The sequence below is a fragment of the Vigna unguiculata genome, chromosome 7 (assembly GCF_004118075.2).
Source record: "Vigna unguiculata cultivar IT97K-499-35 chromosome 7, ASM411807v1, whole genome shotgun sequence".
NCBI lineage: Eukaryota > Viridiplantae > Streptophyta > Magnoliopsida > Fabales > Fabaceae > Vigna > Vigna unguiculata.
The window spans coordinates 5,184,220-5,205,524 of NC_040285.1; the positions used below are offsets into that span (position 1 = coordinate 5,184,220).

At 32.5% G+C, this 21,305-nt stretch overlaps 1 protein-coding gene across 5 annotated transcripts; it reads right to left on the bottom strand.

Moving 5' to 3' along the window:
* Positions 1-149: 149 nt before the first annotated feature.
* LOC114189643 (protein BLISTER) lies at positions 150-19,295 on the bottom strand. Of its 5 annotated transcripts, none has more exons than XM_028078269.1 (14): positions 18,803-19,286; positions 15,748-16,003; positions 15,307-15,576; positions 14,658-15,163; positions 13,239-13,358; positions 12,609-12,674; positions 7,858-7,968; positions 5,906-5,982; positions 4,940-5,007; positions 3,918-4,022; positions 1,925-2,103; positions 1,685-1,753; positions 1,150-1,305; positions 150-836 (listed from the first exon to the last, which is right to left on the bottom strand). In XM_028078269.1, exons 1-14 carry the CDS (start codon positions 18,878-18,880, stop codon positions 756-758), a joined length of 2,142 nt encoding a protein of 713 aa, XP_027934070.1. In that variant the 5' UTR covers positions 18,881-19,286; the 3' UTR covers positions 150-755. The 5 variants fall into 5 exon arrangements, 4 of the variants coding, with proteins under 4 accessions (XP_027934070.1, XP_027934071.1, XP_027934069.1 ...); XM_028078270.1 differs by having other exon boundaries at positions 15,805-16,003; positions 18,803-19,285; XM_028078268.1 differs by having other exon boundaries at positions 15,307-16,003; positions 18,803-19,288.
* Positions 19,296-21,305: the final 2,010 nt, after the last annotated feature.

Below are 21,305 nucleotides of genomic sequence, written 5' to 3' on the forward strand. Positions count from 1 at the left end.
AGGAGAATACCCTAAAATTGGAGTACTTAACAATTTTCACTCAATCAGCAGAGTTTTAGAAAGAAAAAAGAAAGTAAGAAAATCTGTAACATTCCTCATTTCAATGCTCGAGTTTGAAGGTAATTAATTAGACAATCCAACTGAAACTGTTGAAGCAATAACTAGTAAATGAAGTTCACTGTATATACTAAGGAAATATAATGTTCATAAGTGAGGTGAAGCACTGAAAATACAGACTCCAATTACATGTCAATATAATAATCTTCTGTTTGCACTTCTATCTAGCATATACATTCAACAAATGTTCTCACATCTCATTTTTCTCTAACAACTCATCTGTCTCTCTCACTAAGCTTCTTAGTACAGTCTCTTTCATACCCCAACTATTATACCCACAAAATTTGTCAATCAAAGAGATAAAACGGCACAACAGATTTTATTACCATCTTCCAAAATAATTGCAGCCAGTTACCACCGATCAATAAGCAGCAGCTCAGAGAAAGCCAACTCTTTTCAAGAATTTGTTGTATAATTCACTCAAAATTTACAGATCGCGACCTCCACCCTGTTGAGGAGGTTACAAGAACAAAAAGCAACTCGGTAGACTTTTGTCGACATGTTACTCATGGATCTGGGGTTGTTGAAATGTGCTGATTCCTTTTACCTTGGTGGCAACTGGGAAACAGCTTCATGATTCATCCAAACAGTTGAGTAAGACTTTGGTGACAACGAATACAAGTCCGATGTAAATCCCATCAAAGAAGTTTGCTGGTTCTCCTTTTTGAAGGTCCTCCAGGAAACAGCTTCATAATCCATCCCAACACCCTTTCCACAACCTAGTACCACAAAATCACATCAATTCCTTTTTCTTCATTTTCAAGTTTTCTAATCTCTATAATCTTAACTGCTTCATATGGTTCCAGCACAAACCCACTACTTCTAACTAACAACATAAACCAGGTCTCTAATGTTTCATATAGATATCTGCACTACTCGCAAGTAGTGAAGCTTTCAGTTATAAAATAGTATTCTGGGATTCGTCATCAAAACCTCAAAATAAAAACGACGATGTATAAATTACGTTGCACACTAGACATGCAGACGATATGATCACATGACCAAACTACAGTAAAAATTTGCATAGGTTACCTCGTCACCCTCATCTGCATATGGGATGTTCTCATACACACTGCGGGAATCTGGTTGCTTAGTAGAAATATTTTCATGGACCATGCTTTGAGCAGTCAAAAGCTCTAATCTTTGTGTCTGGACCTCAAGTTTTCGGGACAACTCCTTGTTTATTTCCTTCAACCAGGAAAAGAAACAACATATATTACCAGGTTAGACTAAGACAACCAAAATAACAAAACAGACCACAATGTGACAAACTAAGGCAAGGAAATTTTCTATAATTTAACTAACTTTAGAGAAGCAGCTCCCACATTTTTATTAGTGTTGCAAATATATTCCTAAATCTGTAATTTGAATTTAAATAATTTAGATTTCACGAATTATTATGTTTCACATTCTAAGGATGTCGTTTATCCTTTTGATTTAGGACGCTAGCAGTTCAACTATAAGATTACAAGTATTTAAGTAAAATAACGAGCTATTCCGCGTATAACATCTCCTATTTTAAAATTATTTTTTCTACATTTAATACAATGCATTCTAATTGAAGTACCTTCATCCTGGAACACTCAGATGATTCCAATGTCAAGACTCTTATCAATTCTTCTTTCTCTAATGACAGCTACACATAAAAAGGTAGACAGGTTAATGTGGGCTTGTTTGATAACAGTTTCACACTACTCTAGAAAAATATGGAAAGCAATATGGATGGCAAAAGAAATTCTCTAAATAGTAAACAGAAAAGAGGCGCGGTATATGCCACCCACCGAATTCTCAACAGACCGAACCCTACCTCAGAAATAAGTGCATTAATGTTCTCAATCATTCTCATTTGATCATGAGGAATATTAACAGAAGAAACGCCAAGAGATGAGCGTCTAGTTTCAGGAACTAAGGACGATGAACTAGAGGCCTCAGCAGCATTATCATTGATTTCGGGGTTAGAAGAGTTAGAAGCTGGGTCTTCACTTGCTGCATTAAATATAGATATATAAACATAACGATATACTAATCCAGTAAAATACTAAAAGCAATAGCAAGTACTTTAATCAGTATCAGTTGCTAATCAGTATCAGTTGCCAGCCAGTCATGACTCATGACTCAAACAAAAATCCTTGAATGAAGACGAGCATATGATCCAAAAGAAATCGTTATTAATCTTTCGTGACTTTAACCAAAAAGAGCAAATACCAACAAATGTTACATTCACCGTAAAAATATAAGAAAGAACACATGATTATATATGCTGGAAAAATCGGATACCAGATCTTGGTTACGTTACCCGTGTATTAGATATTCTTGCAATAAGGGAAAAGCGGGATGGGTGGGGAGTGCTGATATTATTATCATTTTAGTAAACTACTGTTGAGAAAAGACTAGTTGTATCAGCTGTCAGAAAAATAGTCTTGTACAGCTTATGTAGTCTGAAAAGTCTTTACATAGGTGCAGGTTCTTCTAGTCTCAACTGATCGTCCTATCATCCATAATATATATTTATATATTAAAGTACACTTAGTGCAAAAATAAGTAAGACCAGTCACTTTTAATTTGGAACATGTTTTACTTTACGTTAACAGTCCAAATTTAGCACTTAAAATGCGACTTACGATGAAGGACGAGAGCTTTGTCATACTTGTTTGCCGCTAATGCCACCCAGCTCACCACACCGGCTAATGTCATATCTCATAGTAGCACATGACCACAATTTAGCATTTTATAATGTTAACTAAATGTTGAAATCATGTCTCTTTCACTAATTGATGCTTTTTTAAAATACTCTAATTTATGGTGTTCATGCCTAATATGATATGATTCTGAACACTGTTTATTTCTAGTTTTTGTAAATAATTTATAACACAAGAAATGTATTTTTGGAAGTTCTTATTATTGAAATAATGTAACTTCGTGCAGAACTTGTCTTGCTTAATGATAACATATATTTGATAATTGTCCAAGACCACGAATTGAAGCCATTAATGTTATGCATACAGATACAGGAACTTCCTTTGAAGAGGCTATACCGCCAAATTCTTCAAGTGTTGAAGAATTTAATATCAAACCCTGTGTTGGGATGGTTAAGAGTGTGGATAGGATCAGAGCGAGATGGTGGCACTGTGGCGCCACAGCAACAGTTTGCTGCACTTGCGACAGTGCAATGAAGCCATACTGAAGTTGTTCTCTTGTGGTGAGTCCCCTGAAGTAAAATGCTCGGAGAGTTTTATGATAGGGGACAACTGGTTTAAGATGAGAAGACAAAAGCTTACTTGTGAAAGATGGGTCACGTGAGGAGTTTTAGTTATTTAATCTAAACCATTGATTTGAAATCAAATAAATAGTCCAAATTAAGAGCAACATTCTAAATTTACTCCAAGAGTAGGTGGATCCCTCCCCTCTATACATACATATATATGTATGCATATTGCTGCTGAGCATAGATATTCACTCAAGTCTTTCCAGCAAACTCTAAATCTTCAAGTATAATAACATAATAAAATAAAATGAACCTAAGCTAAGTATATTACATCAAATATTCACATGATTGCCTACGTAAGAACTTTTATAGACCTTACACTTTTTTCTGTTTTAAGCATATTTTATTAGTGGGTACTAAGCATTTCATTCTCTTATTCCTACTTAAGAATAAGGGAACAAAGAAACAGGCTTCAGTTGAAGATTAGTATGCAAAATTGCCCAATTGATGCCGAATACACAGCATATGTAAATTGAAAACCATAAAGAATACCAAAAACAGACAAAAGTAATAGCGCTAACTAAGGCAAACAAACCTAAATCCTCTGTGGATGTAGAAATATCCCTTTTACTAGTTTGACTCTCGATAGACTTTCCAGTCGTTGAAACCTTTCGCATCTTAGAAAGCAGCAGCTTCTTTTCTGTATCAGGGTAACAGCAAAGAAAGAACACGGGTTTCTGAGTTTACAATATTTCAACTTAAACAAAATTTGTTTGCATTTGATTCGTATTAAGAGGTTGCAATGAATGGTTTACTAGGATTTTTTTACCACATCTCCAATATTTTTGTCTTCATAAGGAAAAGACAAGTAATTCAAAAGGACAAAATGAATTAATCACATGATATACACCAATAAAAAGAAAAGGTCCAACAGATAAATTCACTTAACTCTAATATATCCAGAAAAAGATAAACAGTTAAAAGAGATAAGCATAAAAATAATTCTGCAATATGCACTATGATAGATTTCCTAACAGAAAAAACAATAAATGTAAAAACCATCAACAATTTAAGTCCTGAAAATATCAAAGTAGGCATGCGTTAAGACTTCCATGCAAAAGATAGTATTTGTTTCAGAAACAACAGCTCGAGAAAATAAAAAAATACACATAGAGTTATAGATATCAGACTTGACAATGTCGCAAAGTTAAAACTAAGGATAAACGGTTTTTTTGATAGGTAACCACAAAGTGAACCTAACTACGGACAATAGTAATTGTGTAACATTTGTCTCTACAAGCACATAAGATCAGCATTATTTTCAATAATATAAAACCTAAAGACTAAAAGCAAAGTACTCAGATTATTGGAATTTGGATAATGAATATTATCTGTTTGTATGACTGTAAGCTAGAGAGAGGCGTCATATCTACAATCCAAAAACATTTGTTTTCTATTTTCTATTCTCATTGTCAGTTTATAAGCTTCAAATAATTATAGGCGCCAACATTAAACAAAATCCGGATGGCCAATAATAAATAAAAGTTAAACTTCAAATAAAACATCAAAATTCGTCAAATTGAAATGAAGAATAAAAAACAGCTAAAGTCCGATTACCTTCTTGTAGAGCATCAATAGTGGACTGCAAATCATGGCGGTCTTTATCTAGGCTAGAAATTTTCTTTCTGCAATATTTATTATGAACAGTTATTGCCCTAGATGAAACAAGAAAAATATTTTAAAATGCCTAAGAAACAACAAAATAAAAAGGATATGAGGAGCTGACATAAAGTCAAATTCCATCAGAATGAGGTCAATTATATTTAAACTAAAAAATGTAGAAAAAGGTATCTATACAATAAAAGCTTCAATGTCTGGCTGCCAACCCAATGTTAGATTAGTGCCAAAAACAAAATTAAATTCAGTGAAAGGTAATTTCAATTGTATTTTCTCAACCACCAAAAATTAAATGTGGGTGATTCTCCCAAATAATTCCATAAAATTCTCTTAAAACACTAGGAAATTACATTTTCATATTTTACCAGAAAAAGTAAGAACTTCCAGGAAAAGAAATCTCCATGCAAGAAACATAAGCATGGGAGGGAAAACCAAGTATGAGAACAATGATTTTCAAAATTATTTCTTCAGAAATAAAGCCCACTCCAGCAACTCTGCACCAATTACCCAAACATGCATGAAATGTGGTGTAAGAACAGATTTCTTAAAGGCTTAGGCAGAAAATGAAGGATAAGGAATGGCATCGCTTTTTTTTCTTTCATTCTTTGGCTCTAACTAACATCCTAGCGCCACTTCAGCTATTCACCAATGACCTCAAATTTCTTTAACTAACTATGCTTTGAGCTTGTCCAATGATTTAAAATATTCAGAGATACGACAAAATACCATCAAATTTGGATATTAAAAACCACAATTGCAAGATTAAATATAAGACCAGACTTCCTAACACAAATACCCTTCATATTAGTGCTATCTTTTTGGCAGGAATCAATGATTGAATATTCAACAAATAAAAATCTTGCCATCTATAGTTCATTTGAAGGATATTTAAAACCTCAAAAGTACCTGTATGAAGAAATTTCAGCTTGTGCATTTTGCAACTGCTTCTCCAGCTTTAGCTCACTGGATCTTAGTCTGAGTGCCTGACACGTTTGTTGAACACAACAGATTAAAGCTATAATCTAATAATTTTTTATATCTATACACAAAAATCTACCTACATGAGTTAAATTGGAACATTGACATTTGCACCCCATGATTTAGGGGATAGACATTACATAACCACTCTGCACACATTGAAATATGGATGTTGAACTCTTTTTAAACAAGTGAACCGTTTAGCACTTCAAGCCCGGACATTGCACTGGTCCACTTTACTTGTATTGAAAGTTAATTTAATTATAAATTCTAAAAAATGGAGTTACCCTTCCGTTATAAAGGCTTCTTAACAAATTGTTCTCCTAAAAACATTCAATTTTTCAGAGGAAGTTCATCAATGGCTTTACATCTCTGTTGTCTAAGATACAAATATTCGTAGTTATATGTAAATTTTTCCACAGTACAAAATCAATTTTTTTCTGATATGTGCTACAAATAATCCAAGCTATTATACTTTTCTCTTTTGAAGTCTCCATAAAAAAATTATTGGATCATTAAACTCAGACCCTTCCTAGGATAAGATGAAGGGTTGACACTGAACATGAGTTCAAAACATAAAACAAGAATGAACCTCTAATATAAATTTATATTCAAAGAATAAGGAACATACGTAGATAGCAAAATGCAAAATAGAATCTTCAAAACTTGTATGAAATTACTTTTAAAGTTCAATTATGTGTGCGTATATTAGTTTAAGAATCATATATATATTAGACATATATATAAGTTTAAAAATTACAAATTTACTTAAAATTAAAAACATATTCATCATTAGCAATAAAAAATAATCTTAAAAAAAAACAACTCAAAAACAACAAAGAAAGGGAAAGAAACAAAAAGGAAGAACAGACTGCACAGACAACACAAAAGCAGCAGAAAATTGAACAGGGATGGGGCTGCAACACATCTGGGTTGGCTCGAGATTGTGATTGATGGCGTCACCAAGGAGTTTTATCCAAGCACAGAGAAAAGATGCATTTTTCCAGCTTGTGCACACAAAAATAGGGCATTTGGCTCCTTTGACTGAATGAAAAGGGGACAAAGTCGTCTGATTAATTGAGTGGCAACAAAACACATTTTATAACATGGCAAACAGTCCAAAGGAGTTTTTACCCCACTGTTATAAATTAAGATTGAAACTTTCACAAATGAACATCATTTCTAGAACCGAGGTAAGTACCCAAATACCCAATTGCTAGAACAGAATCCACCAGCGTGCACAACCAATATTGTGCAAAACCAAGCTGGTGCACAACAATCACCCTCACTAAAAAGTAGTGGTGTTGTTGTGTTGCAAGCAATTCCAATGTCAGTATCAGGTCAGCTTGGCTCTTCTTGGAATTAAAAAATTTCCCATGCTATTTCAACTGGTTCCTAGAATAGTTTGGGTCTCTAGATTCTATGGAATTTCCACAATGGGATACATGCCTACAACAAAAAGGTTTTTGATCAAGAACATTCCACCCACATACATGTTATCCTTCGGTATGTTAAGCGAATTTTGAATATGTCATGTATCTAACGATAGAAGCATAATGAGAAAGTCAAAATAGTTAACTTATTAGTTTCATTGATATGATTCATTTCATGATAATTCCTTCAACAAATCATTAGAAGATATATCAATAACACTATTTCTTAATTTATCATTTCTATCTGTTTTGCATAACCTTTTAGTCATCAATTAATTTCAGATGACAGTAGAGTAGTTAATCAAATATCAGAAAATGCCAACATGATGAAGATTAAAAAATTTCAAAATAAGTGAAGTTAACAACAGGATTTCAGATAAAATATGGGAGAAATTATATTTTATCCTGAAAAGAACAAAAGGCAAACATACCAAGAAAAATCAGTACCTTCTCCTCTAAACCAATAACTTCAGATGCTAATAATTTTGCACGCTCATCAGCTGCATTACATTCTAGTTGAGCATTTGTATATTCACTCTTGAAAGCCTCAAGCTCAGCCTGTTGACATGAAACCAGTCTATTTTCAACCAAAGACAATCAACAATAATGTGGCAGAAGTTAAACCAAGCTTAATGCCTTAAAACCTTTAGCTCCAAAATAGGACCACAACAATCTTAGATTTCGGGAAAAACACCACACTGCAAAAATCATTGAAGACACTTAAAAAAGAATATACGAGAAAAAGAGCTCGAGGGATTTTAACTTAGATCTTTTTACTGATTCAGATTTATATATTGGATTGGTAGCTTAAACAGGCTTTTGCAAAAATTAAGGAAAGATGACAAAACAAGAAAAGCCCCTAGGATACTACTAGGTTTCAAATAGATACAGTGCAGCAATTCTTGCTTGAAAGATAATATAAACTATTCTAACACTCCCTTCAAGCTATATACAAATTGTATGTTCCAAGCTTACACCGCAATAGTTCTTGCTTGAAATATAATATAAACCACTCTAACACTCCCTTCAAATTAGAGCATACAAATTGTGCGTTCCAAGCTTGGAACATATAAATTAAATCCAAGCTCCTCTCAAGGAATTTGTCACTACATTTCAGCCAAAAGTTTGAATAATATGATTAAAGTTTCCAAACCAAGCATGTGAAGATTACTTGAGACCATAGATGCAAATCAATTCAAACTCCCTTTAAAAGCAACAAAACTATCTTGTAGGTTACTCCATGTAGATATCCTCCTCAAAATCACCATGAAGGAAAGAATTCTTAATATCCAATTGATGAAGACACCAATGCCTAAGAGTTACAATAGCATAGAAGAGCGGAACAATAGTCATTTTAGCTACATGAGAAAAAGTACAAATGTGATCCAGACCATATATCTGAGTATAGCCTTTGGCCACCATTTGAGCTTGCAAGCGATCAACCTCACCATTTAGCTAACATTAATGGCATAAACGTATCTCCAACCAATTGGCTTCTTCCCAAGTGACAAAAGAACTAATCCCCATGTATGACTATGTTCAAGAATTTGCCACTTGTTGCCAATGTTGATAAGTGATGATAGGAAACTACAATGACTTTAGAGGGTTTGAAGTAGCATAGGAACTTGGAGAGTTATCATGAGCAGGAAAAAACAAGGGTTCAACCACTGTCGGAATGGGAGAGACATGTTGGATAGAATCAACTTTGTGAAGAGAATGGAAGAAAGATGTCTCTTCAACAAAAAAGTGAAACTTGCAGGCACATAGTACCTTTTTGTTTCAGAAGAATAACAACAATACCATTTTTGAAGACAATAATATCCTAGGATGACACATTTGATGGCTCTTGCCTATAGTTTGTCAAGATCTAGAGACAAGTCATGTATAAAACAAACCAAATACATGAGGAGTATCATGAAAAAGAGATTCATTTGGAAACATAGAAGCATAATGAATTTTATCATCAAGGGACAAAGAAGACCTTCTATTGATAAGAATACAAGTTGTAAAAATAGCATCACTCATTGATGAACTAGTATATTACTACCAAGTAATACGGTATGTACAGCTTCAACCAAGCATATATTTTTTCTCTCTTATATACCATTTTGTTGAAGTGTTACCAGAAACATGTTCAGAAGCACCTAAGTTAATTATCCATGGATTTTGACTTTCTATGTATTGTGAGATGTAGATTGTGGACAAACAAGGGTGTGTAGAAGTTTGTGCTCGGCTATCGGATTTTAACCTCCAATATTCTTCACCAAAAAACTTTGATTCGTCTCTTTAAGATTTGCAGATATTTGATGTCTTGTTAGGAAAGCCATGCAACATGTAACAATTTTCATGAGTATGATACATTCTATTACAATAAGAGCATCGATGACATCCTCAGCCACCATGCCCTCCTCAATTGCCACTAACTCACTTCCATGATTAGAGACTATGGGAGAAGCTTTAGCATACTCATGAGGATTTCTAAATTTTAAATAAGAACACAATAAGAGTAGAAATGTTGTTAAGTTCTTCATTGATGAGACTTCTTGACTAGTTAGGATTTGATCCCGAATATGATCAAAATCTTGATTCATTGCACGAAGAGTATTCACAATATGTAACTTACCCAACTTTAACTTGATTTCTTCCAATGAGTTAGCTACTAAGAACATTTTTAGTTCCTCAATAAAAAGTAATAAAAGATGTTATATCATGATCCATTTAAGATATTCCAAATTATGAGCAGACTCATAAAATCTCTAAATGTCATTTGCAAAGATGTTTTGAACATGCTTCCCAGAGGATTTATATGTTTTGGGTGTTCTTAGGGTTCCACTGTATTCAATCACAGATTGCCACAATAGTGTACAAAGTTGGAACCTCAACTTCTTCCATTGTTCAACATTTGATGATCCCACACTCTTTTTTTTTTCCAAGTGATCATGAAAACCTTAGCAAAGAAACCATAGTTCAACAGAAGCAAACCAAGATAAAAAAATTTAACATTCAGCTTTTCCAAAATAATTTTTGGAGACCAAGAAAAGAGTGCCAAGTCCAGCAGATAAATGTTCCACAGCTGTAGTAGAAACCCCGAAAAAAAAACACTTAGAAAACAAAGGAGAACTTGCTTATTGTTAAAGAAAACCTACACATGAACAATTCGAAAAGCTAAGGTAAGGGTTGGAACAATGACAGAAGAAGTTGACAAAACTCATGGAGGCAGCACAACGGTGTTCCAGTTAGGAATGCTGTGAGTGAGCAAGACACCTCTGACTGAGCTCCATAGAGAAACAGTATGTGATGGAACATGAGGGAGAACAAGTCTTTATGACCAATCAGGTTGGGCTTCCCTCACAGCGGCATTTCAGATCACTCTACTGCTTAAATCAAAGGCAGCAGGGGAAAACACTTTCTCACTGGACAAGACAGGCAGATCGGGACTGACCTGCTCTAATACCAACTTAAAAAACAATATACGAGAGAACGAGCTTGAGAATTCTTAACTTAGATCTCTCTCTACTGCTTCAGATTCATATATTGACAGGGATCAGTGGCTGACAACAAAAGCTTAAGGAAAGAAAAAAAAATCCCGAGGATAATCAAAAAAAAAAAAAAAAAAACCAAGGATACATACAGAACAACACAACAACTTTTGTTTAGAAGATAATATACATTATTCTAACAATGACCATATATGTAGATTTGAAAAATGCAAACAGGAACCCAATATCAGTATTTTACAGATAAACTGCACAAGATTAAAAACAGACAAAGTGTTGTTACATACAAACCATGATTGGCACCAATGGTGCTTTTTCAACAAATCGCCATATATAGCAGGTTTTAAATGTTGGCAACAATGTGAGCGACACCCATGGCATAAAAGGGTGGAAAAGGCTTTAAAAAGGCCATCTGTTCTGACCTATACTTGGTCTAAAATAGGATTTAAAACCTAAAACATTAGGGAACAGTCACAAACTTTTTCTTACTACCTTCATAACCCATAAGCATCCAAACATTTAGTCAAATACTCTTAAAAGCTTTATCAATGCCCCACCCCGGGGGCAGGCAACCTCTGTCCTCCTTTCTTAGAAATCTTTCAGGAACAACTTTCAGGGCCTTTTTGGTTTTTTATTTCTTTATGGGAATATTTTTATTTTTCATTATTTATATTAATTATTTATCTTCTTTAGATAATAATTCTTTTCAATTCTGTTTTTTTTAATATTTATACCTCTTTTTAACTCTTCCTTCTAAATTATGTTTTATCCAATTCTTTTTAAAGTCTATGCTTCTTTTTCTTATATTTATACTGCTTTATAATTATTTGCTTTCAATAATTATACTGCCAATTTTTTCAATTCTGCTTTGTTAGCTTATTCTTTAAATATTCTTTATTCAGTTTATTCCATATAGCTTTCTTAATGTGTAATATACACACACAAACATGTGCTAATTTTATTTGGTCTGCCATGGCTTCCACCATAAGCCGCCATGCCATCAATTATTAACAATACTGATAATCACATATACTTAATAAATAAGAAAAAAGATTGTGGAAAGCGCTGAAAAAGATTGTATAAACAAAAGGTAATTGATGATCATGAACAACTTTTGTTGTTTTAGCACATTTCCTAAATTTGTGGCTACCCAAATAAGCCTTAGTGGTGCACCATTTCAGGAAACCAAGGATATAAAGTGAAATGGAAGGATATCAAGAAAGTGAAAACAGCTATCGTGTTTACCAAATTATATCATTCATAATCCAGACAAATTGATACAAAGAGCCATCCAATTAATCCAACCATAAACTTTCTACTTACTGAAGACATGGGAAGGAATCACAATGAGCTCAATAAGAAGCTCAATTCAACAAGCTCTGTGTGCATCGCTTAATTCGATGCTTGATTATCTTTGCATCAAGTTTTATATGAGGCTAAGTATACTATTTCAATCAAGCTTAAGCCCCCTAATATTGCAGTTCAAAAGACTATGAGCAACTTGATTGATATATAAAATATTTTTTAATATTTAACTTATAATAACTACAACATTGTAATAATAATTAAATTTATAAAAATATTTCCAATATATGATCTAGTAATATAAATATAAGCAAGTGCGCAAATGAATTTGCAAAGCTACCAGCACAGCCAAAAAATTATGTAACTAGATGGCAAAAAGGTAGTGTTGATACAAACCAGTTGGGCTTTGATATCTTCTTGTAACTTCTCCATATCTGATTTTAATTGGTTGACAACACTTCTCTACAAAAACAAGGAAACAAAAAATTGTTGTGACTGCTTCATATCCTTACAAACAACTATCTTACCACAAGTAAACTTGATGCACCAAGTTAAATTCAAAATACGGTAAGAAACTAACCCGCTGACTAAAAAAACTACACCAGCCTAATTAAGTTCCTTTATACACCCACAATTGAAAGACCAAAAAGCAAGAGACATTTACACTACCACAACTAATTAAGTTCCTTCACACACACAATCACAGGCCAAAATGTTCAGATGTTTGATCTAATATAAAAGGAGTACAGTACAAGTGCCTCCAATTACTGGAAACCTGTTGCTCTTCATATTAAATTATTAAAATTAAATAGCACTACAAGAAATATCATAATATGCGCAATGACCGGTAGTTCTGAAACACCGAGGCATGTTTTATAACTATAGTAACTAATAAAGTTGTCACTTACCAGTAGTTTAGGTTTTAAGAGAAAATAGATTAGAAAACAACGTCAATGAAATTAAAAACTGCAACAGTGTCAAACTTGAATATTCCTCAAAATTATATACTGCAATACATGGGCAAACCTGTTGATTATAATTATCGGTTAGAGTTGAATTTTCAGCAGCTAGTGACTCGGCTAAAACTTGAGAAGCCTCAAGAGCACGTTGCAAGGAAAACTTCTCTTTTGTTAGATCTTCAATATACTGCAAAATAAAAAGAGAACAAAAATATAAACAAATATAACCTTTATTTTTTCCCATATAATAATAAAGGAGTGGAAAATTAAGATGTCTATAACATGAGTGCATTTTCACTGGAATAATTTCAATACCGACTAAAAAAATTACAATTTACAAATTCAGTTAAAGCATCACAATTACAAACTTTTGCAAGTTGAGAGACATAGAAAAGACCTACAGACCAAACAAATATGCAAAGCAGAATGTACGAGTACCCACAGAAGAAAGAATAAACTAAAGCACAAAAGATAAGATACAAATAAATTGAGCTTCTAATGCTGCTTGTACAACCAATATGCATCATTTCATTGTTGCAAGTTCATCACTCAGATAAAATACATTTAGACCCACAAACCAAAGAAAGAATCAACTCATAGTTGACATATCAAAAGTAGAACCCTACACTAGTAAATAGTGAGGTTACACCCCTAGTGTATGACAGATACAAGACCAATTAATAAAATAATAAGTTATAATATCAGACACAACACAGCACTAGAGTTTGCTGTCCCAGAGACAAAAGTCTCCAACCAAAGTATTCTCTGACCACAAACTCAAAATAACTTCACACTGGGTAATTACAAAACCTACTATCAGATGGAAAGACCACGTACAATAGGGTTATTTTCAACATATAACTATCACTTAAAGTTTCTAGTACAAACTGTTTTCTAAAGCAGTTATTTGCAACACCTAAATGTCATCCTGAAGTTTCTAACAGAGAACTGTTTTATAATCAATTTGCCACTACATGACAATTTAGCTTCTAAAACTCATAATAATTAAACTACCTCCAATCCGTTAATGGAACTAACTTGGATATAGTTACCACAAATAACAGACTAATAACTAATATCCTGCTGCTTGAATGGATGAACCAATATGATGGATGATTTCTATCCACATTCCATTGGTTTAAACTAGACAAACATAAATATCACAATCACGTACGGAAATATCTTAGTTCTAACCTACTGACATTTCTTTCACAATTTAAGCACAAAATCATAAAAATTTCTCCAACTCTAATAAAAAGTAGGCACATGTTAGCTCATATTTAGCATATCAAACATATTCCCATCAACCAGATGCTTGTACAAACAGACATTTGTAGCTGGTAAATTAAGCAGAAAACAATAAACAGAACAAAATCACTTTTTTTATACTAACTCATCAAAAAAAGCATCAACAAAGTAAAGCAGTAATCCATCATATAACAGGCTCCAAGAAAGTAATATCATGACTATAACTAGCACAAATCACCTGTTCTAAAGCAGCAAAGTCTTCATTTTTTGAAGATGAGTAATATGCATTCTTCTCCATGCCATTTTCCTTAGCACTTAACAGAGTACCAAGATTATCATTATCAACAACAGAAGGGGCTAAATGCTCAAGTGAACTATGAACATTCTCAGTCTTAAAATTTGGGAAAAGCGGCACACTTTTAGACTCTTCCAGTGGCTTAGGGAAATAAGTAGAGCCTGGTATATCATTGCTGCTTGATTCTAAATGATTGGACACAGAGGAACTTTCCTCTGATTGAAGAAATGGAGAGCCCAAAGAAGTCCTGGAGACATTTAGAGAATCAAGAAAAGATGGGCGTGACCTCCTAGAACTAGATTCCACTGGCAATGGAAGTATTTGTGTATTATAAGAGGAACTTCTTGCTTCGAAACCTGTGGAATGAAATTTTGGCATAGTTGCACCATGAAGACTAGGCAGATTATTATCAGAGCTACTAAACTTGGAGCTGAAAGACTCACTGAAACCTGAAATAAAACATATATTATGCACAACTATGTCGGCAAAGAGCACTATGTGATTGTCAGGTTGTATGCATGAAAAAGGTAAAACAAGAAACAAATTACAAAAATTTGAAACTATAAAAGCAAAATGAAAAATAAACTATTACCTCCAGAAAGCGAATTATGTGAGTAGCCACTATCTAAAGTGCTAAAATTTGTCAGCTTGATTTGCTGTAGAGCATCAACAGAGTTTTGAGGTATGCTTTTTGAAGGAAAATGTGAAGTGAGATTATCAGTAACCGCATAATCCTTCAACGAGCTGTTACTCTTGTTTGACTGGTCATCATTCATCCCATGTAAACTAAATTGACTAGCATTACTATCAAATTCTTGACTTTCTTGCGGGTGTAGAGGAACACTTTGGTGGTTTGTTGCCCCTGATGGAATTCCATACATATCATTCACATTATTTGTCACATTGTTTTGTCTAAAATCTGTAGATGCAATAACTAAAGCATTATATCTATTATATTCATCAGTATTGGAATTTGCCTCCACCAAATTGGTAGGAGGTGTACTAAGATCATTCCTCACAAAAGAAGTTTTACCAGCCAAAGACCCTTGATTACTACTTTGGCTAAACAAATTCTGAGTCTTGTCATTACCAATCCCCAAAGTTGAACTGTCAGTAACAGCTCCTCCCACACCATCAGATGTCGTAACTCCATCAAACTGGTTAATGCGTACATTTTCAACTTCAGAAGATTGTTTTTTATTCAAGTTATCATCAGAATTGTGAACTTGGCTAGAGTTTGAAGTCTTCTTGGCTCGCTCTGCAGCTTTCTTTTTACGAAACTCCTCCAGCTGCAAGACCCAAAAATCCAAAATATTTGAGATTGACAAAATGAAAAGCACAAAAGAGAATAGTTTTTCAGAAGTAGTACAAACTACAAAGTAGCACAACACGGTAACTTAGAACTAATAATGAAATGAGTAATCAAATTGCATTGAAAATATATGGAATCTATAGATCATTCATCTGTGTCTTCCTGTTGAGCTTAGGCGTGATGTATTTCTTGACAAGGTCTCAAAGCCTCTAATGATCATGCAATCTACAGTTTGTTCCTTGTAACCTAGCCCAATTCATTTAATTACAAGTTAAATTTCAACACAGACTAAGGTAGACCTATGAATTGCCAACACTTCAAGCCCAGAGGGCTATTGCTTAAGGCAAGGTGTCAAATATAAAAAAGCACATTCATAAATCTTCACCAAACAATTGTAAGTAGAGATACTGGGTTCTTGACAAAAAGGGTACATTATGCAGAACTATCACAGTGACATGCCCACTATAGAACCTTTAAGTAAAAGTTAGAAACAAAGAACGCCCCTTTTCATTCAAAGAACCTTAATGTAATTAACTGAGAATTCTGAGATTAAGAGAAGTAATGAACACTTCTATAGTATGACAGCTGATTTCAATAACATTCCAAAAGGAAATTATATTCTAAACCTAATAAACGACTGAATCACTTCAGAATAACTACATAAAGGGACTAGAATTAGATTAACTAAATCAAGATTTACTGAGATATACGTTACAAATCATGCAAAGTCCAACATTTAAGACAACATAAAAACATAACTTGAGGCATTTAGCACCTAAAGGAAAATCTTCTTTAGACATATGAAAAACAGTTATTAATCCCAAGTAGCTGCACAGAATGGCCAACCTACCTAATCTGTTATGGGAGGAAGACCACTATTATGGAATTCCAGATATAATTTAAATAGTTTATACTACATGTGTGTGTGTGTGTGTATATATATATATATATATAGATGCTCAAGAATAAAAATATCCATAAATAAAAGAGCAAAATCCCAAGAATTCACGTCTTAAGAAGTTCTGTCTTTGGGCCAACATAGTGGTTGCCATGGCCATGACACCACAAGGCTGCTGTAGTCTGCTATTTACTACTCTGGAAGTAAAAGGCATCATTCACGGAAAATTTATCAATATACAATATTACTATTAGGTAAATGGCTTCCCTGGTTGTATGATAAACTAACAAGTTTATTCTTTTACATGGTAAATTTATCACTCCCCAAATGCTCATGATAAATTATTATATGCTTGAATTATTTATGACTACTGAAGATTATCTTAAAATAGGACTCTTCAAAAAGGGAACCGGGAAGAAGGATCAGTATGATGCAAATCCTGGTTGTATGATGCAAATCAAACCCAAGAGTCGATGCAAAATAAGCTGATGGTAAAAGAAACAGACCTGGCCACCAATGAAACTAGCTAGTACATATCAAGTAGTCAAGTCCTAAACAAAAAGCATAAGTGTGACGGAGATTAATGCAATAATGTATGAGTAACATACAAAAAGAAGGATAACTAAATCCCAAGAAGGGAGAAAAAGTGACTCTCACAAGATTATTCTCACTATCCCCAAAAGGTATAATTATTGATTTGGTACCCCAATTTTTTGAGTTTATTCAATTTGGTCCCCGAATTTTTAGAAGATTCAATTTGATACCCTTGTTTTTGAAAGTGGATCAGTTTAGTAACTCCCGTTATATTCCAGTTAACACTGTTTGTATAATGATGAGTTGTCTCTGTGCAACAAATTAAAAGACTAATTTTAATACCATCCTGAATACACTTGATCAAGGAAACATCAATAGAGACTAAAATGATGTTAAGTACACCCAACAAACAAGCCAACCCGATTAACAACTTCACCCACGTTTCCATTGTGCAATGACAACTCACCACTATACAAACAGCGTTAACTAGATTATAACCGGAGGTACTAAACTGAACCACTTTAAAAAATAAGGGTACCAAATTAAACCTTCCAAAAACTCGGAGACCAAATTGAACCTTCCAAAAATTCGGGAACCAAATCGATCCAACTCAAAAAATTGGGGGACCAAATCAACAATTATACCATCCCCAGACCAAACGATAGCAACCACGGTTTTAAGGAAATGGCCTACCACCACAGCTTTGGCTGTAATGTCATGGTTTTTGGTTGGAATATCCACCACCACAATAGCAGCCACATTTGTCTAGAATTTCCACCAATATCAAGTCACATGACTGAACCATGACTATAATTTAAAACCGTAGCAGCCTAAAAAATATCATAAGCTTTGTAAACCCAAAAAACGGATCCTCAAGCAAGAAGCTACTAGATCACCAAGCTCCATCCAACAGACCCTCCTCTTGCATATACTCAGAAACAACCACCCCCGTTATTTCCTGCCCCTCAACTACCTTGAAAGACTGACAAGTAATGCGTCATTGAAGATCACAAATTCCAGTTCCTTTCAGCTCCCCTCCAATCATTTCACTATTCCCTTCCCTTTACCATCCCAATCACAATCAGTACAATAATCCAAGAGCTACAAAACGTTCATGACAAGCAAAAATAAAAAAACTGCATCCAAGTCGAACCACAAAAATTAAAACCCTATACCGAACCACCCACATTACTCCCACGTGCACAAATGCGCAACATTATAGCAACGGAAACACGGAATTAAGCAAATCAACAACACATTTCTCAATCTCAATCTCCAACAAGTCCACAATCAGGACAAAAACGAAACAGCAAACCCAAATCAACCAAACAAACAAATCCATACCCTTTTCTTGCCAGCTTCAAGATGTTCTTGCTTCCGCGACGACGCGGAGGAGTTAGGCAGCACCTGAGCCGATGCCATTAAAGAACCAAGAACAAACGATCTATAACGAAAAAGAAAAACGCACAAATTCAAAACCTCAACGCGCAAATCGCCATCACCCTCGCAATGGATCCGAATCAAGCAGCCCCAAACCCTAGCATCAGAAGGAATTTCCCAGATCGCGGAACTGATGAACAATAACGGTGCAATGAAAGGAATTCATAAAAATGGGAAAATAATTTGAAAATTTGAGAAAAGAAAGTTTGGGAGGAACAAAGGAATCGAAATTGCGTGCGGTGTATTGCGTTTCGCGGAGGGTGTCCGATCTGATCGGAGAGAGAGATTTGGGTCTCTCTCTTGGTTTTGGATTTGGGTTTTCTTTGTATTTTTGGCTTTATATTTTTGTTTTTTTTTTGGCTCTGGTTTGCAACGTTTTTATTATTTGAGAAGATGGAGGCAGGTGATGGAGGGTTTGAACTAATTTGGGTGCGTCGCTGGGAATCACCAAAAGAGGACATGTGTCCATGCCATTTCACTCAATCCATTTTTCTAATGTAAGAGGAAAATTGTTTATATTTTTTAATTCATAAAAATAATTGTTGAAATAAATAATGGGTTTAATATAATATATTTTACTTTTAATATAATAATAAAAAATCAATACAAAAGTTTTAATTTTATTTTAAATAATTAAAATAATTAAAGTAATACGTAATGTGTTCATTTATTTCAAATATTAAAAAAAATACATTAAAATAAATATTTATTATATTAAAAAGGAATGACATAAATACTTATTTATGATTATTTAATTAAATATTTTAAAAATAGTTTTATAAATGGTTTTATTCATGAAATATGGTTAAACTTTAAGAATGTTTTTAAGATGTAATTTACCAAAACTATTTAAAGAAAATGTTTCATTGTTATTTTAATAGGAAAATCTAATTTAATTTGTAAACTTAGCTTTGTATTTTAAATTTGCCATAATTACGTTTTGAATTATCGATAAATTCAAAAATTATCAATTAAGTCCTTATTAAATTTTGATAATTTATTAAGTTCTCAAAATTTTAAAGTTAAGTTTCTGTAATTAGATCTTACCGTTAATTGTGTGGCAATTACTATTTACTTAAATGTTGTTATATAATAGTTAATTACTTGTCAAAGATTTATTGAATTTAACGAAAATTATTCTTAAAAATGAATTAAAATTAAAAATTAAAATATAAAAAGTATATTAAATTATAAAATATAAAATTAAATAACAATAAAATTATTAAATTATTAAATATAAATTATAATTTAAGTTTCATAAGTTTTTTATTTTTTTAATTGTCTAATTTTATTGTTAATATTTTTTATATTTTATAATTAATTCATTATAAATTTAAAAACTATAAAATTTTATAATTATAAAAATCTAAAATTACCAAATTATAGAATACAAAAATATTATTCGTAAAATTAGATAATTAAAAAATTGTGAAAATTAAATTGTGAAATTATATTTTTAATTTTATATTTCATAATGTTATTATTATCTAGTTTTATATTTATAGTTATATAAAAAATTCTTTTAATTTTATATTTTTTTTAATTTTTTAATTTTAATTTGTTTTAAAAAAAATTTTTGTTAAATACAGACAATATTTTAAAGAGATCTTTATTATTAAAATCTTTTAGTTAGAGATGGCAAATAAATCTGTTATCGTGATATTGTCCGAACTTGTCCTCATTTTAAGAGAATTTTCGTATTGACTGAGTATGGGTATAAGAAATCCCTAACTTTTTCAATTAGGTATGGAGATGTGTACACATCCCCGTCATAATACTCGTTCTCATTTAAATTAATAAAATATTCACAATTAATTAAGTAACCATATATATATATATATATATATATATATACTTTTATTTTTTATTTCTTCTAAATATCTGGTTTGTCATGATACTCATTCGCATCGCATCTCTAATATATTTTTCATTTTATCATAACATTTATTTAATTATGTTAAAATGACGTATAATACTCGTTTCCGTTTAAATTAATAAAATAATCACAATCAATTGAGTAATATATATATATATATATATATATATATATATATATTCTATTTTTTATTTCTTTTAATTATCTGGTTTGTCATGATACTCATTCGCATCTCTAATATATTTTTCATTTTATCATAACATTTATGTAATTATGTTAAAATGATGTATGTCAATTAAAAAATATTATGTCTCACGTTTGAATATTTCTATTATTTTTTAATATTTTTATTTATTAATATTTTTCTTTCACGTGATAATGTTTAATACTCTCAATTTAAATGTTTAATAGCATAAACATTTCATTTACTAGGTAATATAAAAAAAAATATTTACTTATTATTATTCATTTTTGTTTTATTTGAAGAACTATTTTTTTGTTTCCCTAAAAAAATTTTATTTATTTATACCA